The sequence below is a fragment of the Octopus bimaculoides genome, chromosome Z (genome assembly GCF_046866305.1).
Source record: "Octopus bimaculoides isolate indiv1 chromosome Z, ASM4686630v1, whole genome shotgun sequence".
NCBI classification, from domain to species: Eukaryota; Metazoa; Mollusca; class Cephalopoda; order Octopoda; family Octopodidae; genus Octopus; species Octopus bimaculoides.
The window spans coordinates 22,893,019-22,906,903 of record NC_142944.1 but is presented as its reverse complement, the minus strand read 5'-3'; the positions used below and the strand labels follow the sequence as shown (position 1 = coordinate 22,906,903).

Here is a 13,885-nt window from a genome sequence, read left to right as displayed (position 1 = left end):
CTCCCACCCCCTCCACCGGAAGTTCATTCGTCTGTCATCCCTCTGTCATCCCACCCCCTCCACCGGAAGTTCATTCCTCTGTCATCCCACCCCTCCACCGGAAGTTCATTCCTCTGTCATCCCACCCCCTCCCACCGGAAGTTCATTCCTCTGCCATCCCACCCCCTCCACCGGAAGTTCATTCCTCTGTCATCCCACCCCCTCCACCGGAAGTTCATTCCTCTGTCATCCCACCCCCTCCACCGGAAGTTCATTCCTCTGCCATCCCACCCCCTCCACCGGAAGTTCATTCCTCTGTCATCCCACCCCCTCCACCGGAAGTTCATTCCTCTGTCATCCCACCCCCTCCACCGGAAGTTCATTCCTCTGTCATCCCACTCCCTCCACCGGAAGTTCATTCCTCTGTCATCCCACCCCCTCCACCGGAAGTTCATTCCTCTGTCATCCCACCCCTCCACCGGAAGTTCATTTCTCTGTCATCCCACCCCCTCCACCGGAAGTTCATTCCTCTGTCATCCCACCCCTCCACCGGAAGTTCATCCCTTTGTCATCCTGTCAACCTCGGCTGTCTCCCGGAACCCATCTAGTGGCCTTGGCCATCCTCTCCCCTACCTTTGGGTAGCGCATTAAGGTTGAGAAATGTTTGCAGGTTGTAGGTAATGTTTTGCTTATGAATTCTTCCAATTGCAAGTTTTCTTTTCAGGTACACGACACTGCTTTTCCTCTTCCCAGGCTACAGGCCCACACCCCCAACACCCATACTGTTAGGATTGGCACTCTCAACGTCGGCACGCTGAAAGGTAGATCTGGTGAAATTGTTGAGATGCTTGAACGGAGATGCGTAGATATGTGCTGCATCCAGGAAGTAAGATGGAGAGGAGGTTCTGCAAGGTTCCTCACAGGCAAAGAACACAGGTACAAGATTTTCTGGGCAGGGAACACTGACGGGGTCGGGGGCGTAGGAATACTTCTAGCGGAGAAATGGGTGGATAAGGTAATCGAGGTCGTTAGAGTAAGTGACAGAGTACTTAAGATCAGACTAGTGCTTCATCATAGATTAGCTACTGTCATCTCAGCCTATGCACCTCAACCTGGGCTACCAGATGGTCTGAAAGACCAATTCTATGACACCCTCTTGCAAACTACCTCGTCGACGAGTGACAGGGACCTTCTCTTTGTGGCTGGAGACTTCAACGGTCATGTCGGACGTCGTGCTGGGGGCTTCCATGGCATACATGGAGGCTATGGCTTCGGTTCCCGCAACGAGGAGGGAACCAGACTGCTGGAGTTCTGTGATGCAACCAATCTTATGGTCTGCAATACCAACTTCAGGAAACCTGCCAGTCACCTAGTCACCTACCGCTCCGGCAGACACTCTAGCCAAATCGACTACATCCTCGCCAGAAATAAGGAAAGAGGGCGGCTTATAAATGCCAAAACCTACCCTGGCGAAGAATGTACCCCACAACATAGATTAGTAGTTAGCGACTTTGGGATCAAGGCAAAATGGGTGCCCAGAATTAGACAGGCTTGGAGAAGAAGGGTGTGGAAGCTTAAAGACCCTGCAAACGGACAGAGACTTAGAGACAAGTTACTTGAAGCATTTAACGAAATAGAAGGGGATATAGCATCATACAACGTGGAAGACAATTGGAGATTTCTGCGGGACAACCTGTTGAAAGCCACCGACCAGATTTGTGGGTGGTGTAAGGTCCCCTCCCAACCCAGAGTAACGTGGTGGTGGAACAAGGAGGTAGACAGGGCTATTAGACAAAAGAAACAAGCTTGGAAGGACTGGAAGAACGGTGGTAGCAGGGAATTGTACCAATGTGCCAGAAGGGAGGCTAGGCGACAGGTTTATTTAGCCAGAGGGGAAGCAGATAAGGAAAGATTTGCCAATGTTCTGCGCCGTGAGGACCAAAGACTCGAGGTATTTCGGGTTGCAAGACAGTGTAGGAGAGAGAATAGTGATGTTGTAGGAGAGAAATGTGTTCGCATGGATGATGGTACGCTTGCATTAAATGAGGATGCAAAGAAAGAGGTCTGGAGATGCCACTACGATAGATTGCTTAATAAAGAGAATGAATGGGAGAAAGAGAGCCTGCCTTATGTCGACCCAATAGAGGGACCAGCTATCCGAGTTGATAGTACCAGGGTAGATAAAGCAATTAAGAGTATGAAGACCGGGAAAGCCCCCGGCCCATCAGGAATCACTGCAGAGATGCTCAAAATATCTGGCAGTGTTGGCTATAGCCTAGTCACCCGTATTACGAACCAGGTGATACACGAAGGAGTCATACCCTATGACTGGTGTAGCAGCATCATAGTCAACTGCTACAAAGGTAAAGGGGACGCTTTAGATACAAATAATTACAGAGGCATCAAGCTGTTAGATCAGGTTATGAAAGTTACAGAGAGGGTCATAGCCCAACTAATTAGGGAGCGAATCAATTTAGATGAGATGCAGTTTGGGTTCGTGCCAGGTAAAAGCACTACTGATGCCTTATTTCTAGTGAGACAGTTGCAAGAGAAATACCTAGCCAAGGATAAACCTCTGTACCTGGCTTTCGTTGACATGGAGAAAGCCTTTGACAGGGTCCCCCGATCCCTTATCTGGTGGTCAATGAGGAAACTTGGGATAGAAGAATGGCTAGTGAGAGCTGTGCGAGCCATGTACAGAGATGCGGCCAGTAAGGTGAGGGTTGGAAATGAGTACAGCAATGAATTCCGGGTAGAGGTAGGGGTCCACCAAGGTTCCGTCCTCAGCCCCCTATTATTTACCATAGTCCTCCAGGCAATCACAGAGGAGTTCAAGACAGGTTGCCCCTGGGAGCTCCTCTATGCTGATGACCTTGCCCTAATTGCGGAGTCACTATCAGAACTAGAGGAGAAGTTTCAGGTGTGGAAGCAAGGTCTAGAATTGAAGGGCCTTAGAGTCAACCTAGCTAAAACCAAAATCCTAATAAGTAAGAAGGTAGATAAAACACAAACCCCTTCAGGTAGATGGCCCTGCTCAGTATGTAGAAAAGGAGTAGGTAGTAACTCTATAAGATGTACCCGGTGCAAGCTATGGACACATAAGAGGTGCAGCAACATCAAAGGCAGGTTAACTAGCAAGTTAGTTTTTGTTTGTGGCAGATGTTCAGGTGCAATAAAGACTGCAAACAAACAGGAAACAACTTCTATCTCATTCCAGGGTGAAAAACTAGAGGTAGTCGATAGCTTCTGCTATCTGGGCGACCAAGTTAGTAGTGGGGGTGGGTGCGCTGAAAGTGTAGCTGCTAGAATAAGAATAGCCTGGGCAAAGTTTAGAGAGCTCTTACCCCTGCTGGCGACAAAGGGACTCTCACTCAGAGTAAAAGGCAGACTGTATGACGCATGCGTACGAACAACCATGCTACATGGCAGTGAAACATGGGCTGTAACTGCTGAGGACATACGTAAGCTCGCAAGGAATGAAGCCAGTATGCTCCGTTGGATGTGTAATGTCAATGTGAATACCCGTCAGAGTGTAAGTATCTTGAGAGAAAAGCTGAACATTAGAAGCATCAGTTGTGGCGTGCAAGAGAGACGATTGCGCTGGTATGGACATGTGGTGAGAATGGAGGAGGATAGCTGCGTGAAAAAGTGCCACACCCTAACAGTTGAGGGAACCCGTGGAAGAGGTAGGCCCAGGAAGACCTGGGCTGAGGTGGTGAGGCAAGACCTTCGTACATTGGGCCTCACCGAGGCGATGACTACGGACCGAGACCTTTGGAAATGGGCTGTGCGTGAGAAGACCCGGCAAGCCAAGTAAGATCGTTGCCAGTGCCCCTGGACTGGTTCTTGTGCGGGTGGCACATGAGATGCACCATTTTGAGCGTGGCCGTTGCCAGTACCGCCTGACTGGCTCCTGTAGGATTTTCGAGCGAGATCGTTGCCAGTGCCCCTGGACTGGCTTGTGCGGGTGGCACATAAAAGACACCATTTCGAGCGTGGCCGTTTTCGTGCGGGTGACACGTAAAAGCACCCACTACACTCTCTGAGTGGTTGGCGTTAGGAAGGGCATCCAGCTGTAGAAACTCTGCCAAATCAGACTGGAGCCTGGTGTTGCCATCCGGTTTCACCAGTCCTCAGTCAAATCGTCCAACCCATGCTAGCATGGAAAGCGGACGTTAAACGATGATGATGATATATATATATATATATATATATATATATATATATATATACATCCTCCTCTTTCTGCGTATCCTTCCTCTTGATTCCCCCCTCCTATATAATCTCTATCCCATTTACTCATCCCATGTCCACACCTGCTATCCCCCCCCCCAACTTTTTTTTGTTTCCTCCCAATATAAGTCAAAAAACAAGGTCTGGAAGACACAATGTGACAACACACCTTTGATGCAAGTCTGATGGAGTACCTCTCTAATGTCTAAAACTGCAAACATTACATAAATTTTCATTTTGAATTTTTGCATAAACAGGCGTTGCAACAATTGTAATGAATCATTAAAAATATGTTAAAGAATTTAATTTTGTCTTCTTTTCATTGAATATATCATCATCATCATCATCATCGTTTAACGTCCGCTTTCCATGCTAGCATGGGTTGGACGATTTGACTAAGGACTGGTGAAACCGGATGGCAACACCAGGCTCCAATCTAAATTTGGCAGAGTTTCTACAGCTGGATGCCCTTCCTAACGCCAACCACTCAGAGTATATATAAAATTATACAGACTTATAAAGAACATTGTATTAAAAAATATATTCAAAATAATATAGCATAAATATTAAAAATCATATAAGTTAATATAGTAAAAGTTAACATAAGAAATGACTACTTAATTTTGAGGTGTGTGAGTGTGTGTATGTATGTATGTATGTATGTATATATATATATATATATAGATAGATAGATAGATAGATAGATAGATAGATAGATACATTGCCGTTTTATAGGTAGAGATATATATATAGGTATGTAGATAAATAGACAGACAGACATGTATGTTCACACAAATATACAGAAACACTGTAAAAAATAGCACTGATACACAAGAAAAATATTCACAAGAAAACAATGGCACAAACAAACATGAACCAATCTGACCCCTTTATGAATTGTAGATTAGAAATCAATTAGGTGCTGAAATTGATATTTTTTTCCAAGTGACAACTAAAGAAAGGATCAAAATTGTGTTCATTTCTTTTTTCCTTTTACTAGTTTAAAGTTTTTCCCTGTAAGTGCCCTTGCTTGATCTAGGTGATTTATTTTCAACTTCATATGTGTGCATGTGTGTGTATCTCACATACTGCATAGGTATCCCTTTGTCATATTCCCATGAATGTGTGTGTGTGTATATATCCCCCCTCACACAAAGTATAAGTGTCCATCATATTCCAAGGAATCTATGTAAGTGTGTGTGTGTGTGTGTGTGTGTGTGTGTGTGTGTGTGTGTGTGTGTGTGTGTGTGTGTGTATATATATATATATATAAATGCATTCATTAGAATTCTTATAACTTCATGTAGTAGAAATACCTTAAAATCTATGAGTGCTTCATAATTTATCCATCGTACCTGAAACTGTGATTGTTTCTGACAAGTTTAAGTAAATGATGTTAAGCAACACGTTCTCTAAATGTTGTTTCAGCCAACATGATATCTAAAAAAGTGCAAGCAAAGTGTATGCAGATTGATGAGTCATCAAAGTTGATGACAAAATGATGACTGATTTAAATGATCAAAAAAGAATTAAATATAAGCACCATCTTTGCTTCTGCTGTATGGAAACTGATCTATGACAAAACACATTGCACGGAAAATACACACGCACACAAAAATCCATCAGTTCATGCTCCAGTGAGCTGATGGTTGCTATGTTGGCAATACTATGTTGCCGATATTTTGTTGTTAAGCTAAGATACTCATAGTGTTTATTGGTAGTTGTGAGGTATCATTAATTTATAATAATAGCTCCTAGTAGATTAATAAAGACAACAATTGTAAAAAAACAGAAACAAAATAAATTGATTGAAAAAATTAAATGTACAAAGAAGCCTTGCTCTGTAACAATCATGTGGATTTGGGTTCAGTTCCACTGCATGACACCTTGAGTAAGTGTCTTCTACTATAGCAGATTTGGTATACAAACACACACATGTAGCTAATAGTGAGGGGTTATTAATCTGAGCAAAATACTTCATAAGCTCTCTGTTGGCACACCAGTCTAACAATATTAGTGAAGAACTACAAGCATTTTTATGGCAGGGTCCAAGATTATGGTTCATCACAATTCTATTTTCTAAATCCATGGTTGGGCTCCAGTCAAACTGGTTTTTCACAGAGTGATATCTATATATATATATAAAATTGAGAATGTATGTTTCTGTGTGTGTGTGTGACTGTGTGAATCCCTAAAACTCCAGAACTACACAACCAATTTCATTCAAATTTTACACATACCTTACCAGTTGAGTTTTAGTCAAAAAAATTTTTTAACTTCTTGCATACTTCCAGCTCACAGCAACATCATATCTCCTCCACTATTTAAGTATTACGTGTCAAAAGTGAAGCAAAAACACTCATGTCATTTGAACCGGAATCTCAAAAACATTATTATTAAATTTGCAACTTAGAATAAAAGAATAAAATTATTATTTCATTCAAAAATTGATGAGCTTTGTTTTTAGTGATGACTTGAAATGGTAAATATTTTTTCTAACTATATTTGCTTAAAAAAACATACTTTTCTTTATATTAAGCAATTCATTATAATTACTTTTACGATGTGCCTAAATAAAAACCATCGTTATAGATCAACATTTCTCAACCTTTTTCGCGATCTGGCTTCCCTTGGACATTGAAAAAATTTATTTCGGCTCCCCTGTGTTGATGAAAAATTTAATCCAGCTTCCACTGTGTCTGAGATAGACTGGCCGGCCCATGACAAATCTGACAAAAGGGGTGGCCCTCAGAACTACCAGCTCACAAACTACATCTGAAAGTTGGCGCGCCAATCATGCTGCTAAGGAATATAGATGCTTCAATAATGTGCAATGGTACGTGGATGATTATCAAAAAATTGTGCTCCCGAGTTCTGTAGGCAACAATCTTAAATGAACCAGCCGCTGGCTAAGACATACTTATAACTCCCATGTCCCTTACCCACTCCAATACGACCTACAAGTTTAAACAGATGCAATTTCCCATCAAACTCTGCTTTCCCATGACAATCAACAAGGTGCAGGGACAATCAGTGCAAGCGGTTGGTTTGAATCTGACAGAGCAACTATTCTCACATGCACAACTGTACGTTGGCTGTCCCCATGGTCTTTCTATTTGTGTATCCGAGGGAAGGACGAAGAATGTTGTCTACCAAGAGGCACTCCAATGATAACAACGGCAACTTCAACTGCTCCAATTTCAACTCCGCAATTTTTTCATCGTCCTGCCAGCCCACGTAAGTCCAGTCTTGCTTTTCTCTCCTTACTAACTCACCATGACATTCTTTTTTTTTCTACCAAGATCCGTCACCCAAACACCACTTCGTATCCACTTCTTCCTCTTTTTTATGTCTTCGTTTCTCTTTTCGCGTTGTTCTCTGACCGGGTGAAATCAGGCTTAGCTGCTAGTATACATATAAGACAAGGTATAAATAATGGGCATTACATATTTAGGGACTGCCAAGCCTTCAGCGCAGTCCAATGACTGAAACAAGTGAAGTATAACTGAATCATCAAATTGTGTTTTGATTCACGAAATTGATTTTTCCTGTCTTTACAAACTTCACTTCTTGGAATTTGGAAGCCAGTTAAAGTTAGTTCCAGACAGTTCTAGAGAAGATAATTGTCATTTTCATTGAGATGGCATGAAGGTGGGAGTGGGGGACGGGAGCTTCATGTAACGTCAATAATTGCTTCATTATTGCTTCAGTTATACATTGTTTTAAATAACTGTAATGTAATTATATCATTTAATATTAAAAATTTGCATCCAACAGTTCCTCTAAATTTCAATATTCTCATCTTCCATTTGGCAATAGCAGCAGCTAAATCTCCCTCAAATACCCACCCAAACTACAATTTAAAAGAACAAAACAAAAACAGGAACACGGACAAGAGTGTTCTATGGTATATGGTCACAGATGGAATGTCTGTGTTCCAGCTGAGGCCTGACCTGAAGTTTAATGCTTTAACATTCAGATTATTCTGTTAATTGTAATACTTACTTATTCACAATGCTTTGATTTAATCATATATTGTCTTGTTACTCTGAGATTTTGATAATGTGATTACAATTTTTAGAATGACATTGTAAAGTAGGTGTGAGAGGTCAGACCGGACTGATTTGAACATAAAACAGGTTGAATATTTTGTCCAGTTATGGCTGGTTTACATGTTAAAGGTTAAACAACAACAATACATTGAAGGTAATTATCATCACCATCATTTTAACATCCACTTTTCCATGCTTGCATGGGTTGGATGAAATTTGTCGAGGTGGGTTTTCTATGGTCATATACCCAAATTATTGCCAACCCTCACTGGTTTCTCAGTCAGGTAATATTTCCCCATGATCTGGCATGTTTTCATGGAAAATTGGAAATGATGGACACCACTTGCAAGATGATGACACTCACAACTATCACCTGATGTCAAGGCAGGGATACAGTAATGCACACACACACACACACACAACAAGCCTCATTTGGTTTCTGTCTACCAAATCCAGTCACAAGGCTTTGATTGTCCCATGGCTACAGAAGGAGACACCTGCCCAATGTGCCACACAGTGGAAATGTACCTGGAATAATGCAATTGGGAAGCAAGCTTCTTGCTATACAGCCATGCCTGCCTCTATGTGAATATAAAACAACATGCATTGATAAGCTATTTTCAGACAACAGTAGCAGAATGGTTCAAAAGGATTCCATGGCTGACCATGCATCAGTTCACATACCAGTAATACTTCCCTATCTCATCATAGCAGGAAACATCAAGAATTCCAAAAAGTAAAATATATGGTAAGTTGGATGCTATGAGAAGACATGGTTACCAGAAATATATCAAATCCCAAAACCCAGTCTTAAGAGAAACAGATATAATACTGGAAGCACCATAACATGATTGGATAAAGATACTGGTACCCAGAGTGCCACAAACATAGAAGGGCCACACCATGTTTAGGATCTACTGTACACAAAAAGGGATACAAATTTGAAAAATAATAAAATAGAATAAAATAATTTATTTCTAACTTTTAATAAACTGTAATAAATATTTTATTTGTAACATTTGTAAGTTTTTGCTCCTAGTCAAAAAAATATGTAAAATTATACATGTAAGGGTACTGAAATTTGGTCAGGGTACAAACAACACCAGGACTGGCACTTGTGTATGTGAGTGATATTCCATATCTATTATATTTAATTTGAAGGAGTCTCCCCTAGCAGCTGCAACTGCTAGAAATAACAGCAGCCAAATCTCACACCGTCTTTCTTGTAATTATCTCCCCTCTTCTAAGAGACAGTAGCTAATACTTGCTGCTATGCTTTTGTTATTTTTCTCTAACTAAAAAGCAAATTTCAATTAAAAAAAGTGACCTATTAGATAATGTAGGCCTAAATAACCATAGGAAGACTGAATGGTCACTATAGGAATAACTTTTAGCTGTAAATCTGTTTGATTGGAGGTGACCTTATGCTAAACAACAAGAACAACTTACTTATTTTTCACCATCCATTTTAAATATGTATTAAGCAACCACCATATATCATTCCCTGAACCTCAGATGCAGTTGGCCTAAATTTTTCTCATGTCTGTAAATGAAAACTAATCTATCCTTCCCTTTCTTATATAAATTTTAACCTGAAAAAATTTTTTATATTCGTGAAATTATCTCCCTTACCTTTAAGAGTTTTTAACATTTGCCACCAGGTTTGCTTTTCTTCTTTCAGTCAAGAGAAACTTCAAGAATTGTTAACTACATCATTCTTTTATATATATATATATATATATATATATATATATATATATATATATATATATATATATATATATAAAACATCATAGGTTATTTCCCTTGGATCGATTTAATTTATTTTAAGCAAATTAAAATGCACAAGGATTGTTACTCTGCTCTACAACTACTACTACTACTACCACCACCACCACTACTACTATGGCATTCAGTACATCACGCCTTATCTTATTTTTGACATTTCTTCACTAATACATATATCTTATGTATTTAGTCAATTACTCATCCCTTATAGTAAGCCCTCAATTATCATGGGTAACCAATCAATCCTTGTTACCTACTCCTTCAATAAGCAAATAAAAAATATTCAAACAAAGGCAAAGACATGCCAAGACAGGCAAACAAGACATACATCACATGCTACTGAATATTGCACATGAAGGAATTAAAGAGGGACACTATATGCATATATACATATATATATATATATCTGTATATATATATATATATATATATATATATATATATAGTAAATAAAAAAAACAACAAAGAACAAATATATTAAAAAAACAACGCAAAGATGTGGTACATGTAAAGTATTAGCAGACGTTCAGGGAAGTAAAGAAAGATGGTAGTGGTTGGCCATCGGATGTGCACAACGATCAACTAAGAGCCTTAGTTGAAGTTAAACTGTGCACAACTGAGACAGAGGAAAATCCAATAGAAGAGGAAGATAGAGGGAAAAAAAAAATCCTATTTCCCTTACATCAAAAACATTCATTAACAAAAGCTTAAATTGAATATTTCACCACACTATTTTTGCAGCTATTATCATTTTCTAATCTCAGGATTCTGAAGATAATGGATTGGTGGTGTAGGCAGTGTAACTACAAATAACTTCTTTCACTTCATTTGACTAATAGAGGTGTGGTATGATCCCCAACTAATAAAGAGACATGTTTTAAATACTAATGGTACTTTTGACTCTTATATTAGGCTAATCAAAATTTATATCATAATTTTCTACCTTGTTATTGTCTCATGTCAGCCTTTGGTTCAAAACCCGTCAAAGGAAATCAGATACAGATTCAAAATAGGCTGCAACTATTGTCTCACAGAATGAGGAAGCCGAGACAATGCATTTTCTCAAGTGGCTTAATGTTAGAGAAGAGAAAAAAAGCTCCTACCAGGAGTTGAAATTAAGATGAATTCATCCAGGAGCTTATTGCTTTCTGTACATAAGATGCTGTATGTCTGTTATAATGGTTAGTTTCAATTTAGTATAAGGACAGGAAGTGAAATTTTATTCCAGGAAGTGAAATTTTATTAATTACATTACCCCAACCATTGCTCATATTACATTTACTTAGTGTGGAACAAAGGATATCTGATGATATTGGAACATGGAGAAAGGGATTAAAGAAAATACTGAAAAGACCAAATGCAAATTAGTTTCTATACTTACATTATAAAAAAAAAACAAAAAAAAAAAAACACATTAACACAGGAAAAGTTGACAGGAGGTGAAGTAAAATAAGAGCAAAAAGAAAAGTCCATACCTTTTTCTTTCTTTACTTTGTCTTCAGACTGATGGTCACTAGAACACTCTAGAGTTGAAGTGCTGCTAGCAACAGATTTAGAGGAATCTCGTCTAATCTTCAAATTATTTGTCACTTTGTTAGTTGCTTTTAAAGATATTTTCTGTTTAGTAGACGTACTTGCAGTTGCAGAAAACAGCTTGCTTTTTACTTTGCTATAGTCGGGCTGAGGAATATGTGTAACTTTGGGTATTTCTTTCACAGGTTTCGGTTCCTTATTGACTGTTGGCTTTTGTTGCACATACGATCCAATTGTACTTTTCACATCAGATCTGGTTTTCAGTTTTATGCTATCTTTGTTGTTCTCAATTTTATTCATGATTGTATCCCATTTGCTCTTAGGTCTTTCCCTTTTTATTTTTGGTACCTCAGGTACTGCAGCTGTTTTTGGTGAATCAGCTTTTCGTTCAGCAGATCTACTTAACAAGTCCCTTGTCCGAGTTGCTTTCACTTTATTTGCTGCATTTTTGGTAGATTTTTCTGTGGAACTGGCCCTTCTTTCCACTTTATTTTCTGCTATTTTATTCACCTCTTTGGTAGCAGAAACTTTTACACTGCTCTCACACTCAACGTCAATTTTTTCCACAGTCTCAGCTTCCTTGCCCTTTTCTGATAGATTAAGTTCCTTTTCTTTATTTCCTGGAATAATATCTTCATTACGCTGGCACTCTTCAATTTTAACCTGTAGATGAATTCAATAGTAATTATACAGTGATACAGATAGTAATTATGAGAGAAAATATAATAATAATAATTGTAATCAAAACATTTTACTATAAAGATAATAGTAACCCATCCATCTTCTGCATCCACTATTCCAGGGGTGGGAGTGAGTGGGTTATGGGTAAAAGTCCTCAAGCACTTCCTCTTTAGAGCCTCATCAGAAGCAACTACCATTACATTTTCTGAGTGGATTCCCAAGCACAATCAACTAAGGTTACTATCCAACTATCTCAGTTTTGACCTATCCCTAGATTTTCAGCTGGATAGCTCAGCTTGAAGAATCCCTCCTGCAGTTCTTTCTTGAAACAAACAAATCACATGTCCATAGTACCAGGGACGTGACCTCTTCATAAGTAGAAGTAGTAATTAGAAAAAAAATAAAAATAAAATAAAACCTTCATTTTTGGTTTCATTAAAAGACAAGAAGAAAATGAGCCAAGTAGTTAAGATTAATTAACTTAGCAGAACCCATTCCTGTCTAATAAATATTATCACCACTGTTTTACATGTGTTTTCTTTGGTGGTTAAGGGTTAGACAGGACACCAAAGTTGAAGGCAGTATCCAAAGTATTTTGGAACTACTATCACCAAAATGGATTGGAAGATCATGTATTGCTTGTGAGTTTCATTTTTGGTTTAGTATCTTTGGCTGGATGCCCCTCCTGACACCAACCACTTGTATTGCATGCACTTTCTCATGGCACCAGCAACCTCCTCCATACTTTTACAGGTTTAGTTGGCATTCTGCCTGTCCTTCTCCACCAAGGTGACCCATTATTGATATCCTCTACACTTTCCTACCTCCAACCATATCCACAAATATAGATACTCTCTCACACACACACTCATCATCATCATCATCCTTTAACACAGTGGCTCCCAAACTTTTTCAAGCTGCAGCCCCCTTGGTTCTAAGGCCACATTACCAGTGCCCCTCCCCACTCACCGTCACAGACAGACTATTTTCTGCAACAAATTCAAAACAGTATTTCACAAATAAAATTTAACCTAATTAACCCTTTATTAATTTTTTTTTTACATCCATTACCCTGTTTTGGTTACCCCATTATTACCCCATTTTTCTTCAATGCCCCAACCCTGGATCTTTCCATGGCCCCAGAGGGGAGGGAGTGGTATCACCTACTTTGGGAACCACTGCTTTAACATCTGTTTTCCATGCTGGCATGGGTTGGATGGTTTGACTAGAGCTGCACCAGGTTCCAGTTTGATTTGATCTCCTTAACACCAACTACTTTACAGCATGATGGCTGTATTTTATTTGGTACCGGCACGGGTGTTTTTTACGTGGTACCAGCTCAGGTGCTTTTTTTCTGTGGAGCTCTTGCAGGCCAGTCCTGTTCAGCAAGGGGAGTGGCATTAATACTTCTGTGGAGGATGGGTCTTCTTGAGTATGTACACATTTATTTATATATATATATATATATATATATATATATAAATAGAGAGATACTATTGACAATCCAATAATTCATTTATATTATAATATTCCAAGATATACTATGAATATAACATAACATAACAGAAACAATTATTAAAAATCCATAAAAGGCCAACAATTTGTTTTGACATATATAT

At 39.3% G+C, this 13,885-nt stretch overlaps 1 protein-coding gene across 1 annotated transcript in view; it reads right to left on the bottom strand.

The window, feature by feature from the left end:
* The window catches only part of LOC106870681 (uncharacterized), a 363,307-nt gene that overhangs the window by 128,431 nt on the left and 220,991 nt on the right, over positions 1 to 13,885 (bottom strand). The window contains exon 6 of the mRNA XM_052973700.2: positions 11,528 to 12,248. Coding sequence (XP_052829660.1) covers positions 11,528 to 12,248 — 721 coding nt within the window. The remainder of the gene's footprint in view (positions 1 to 11,527; positions 12,249 to 13,885) is intronic.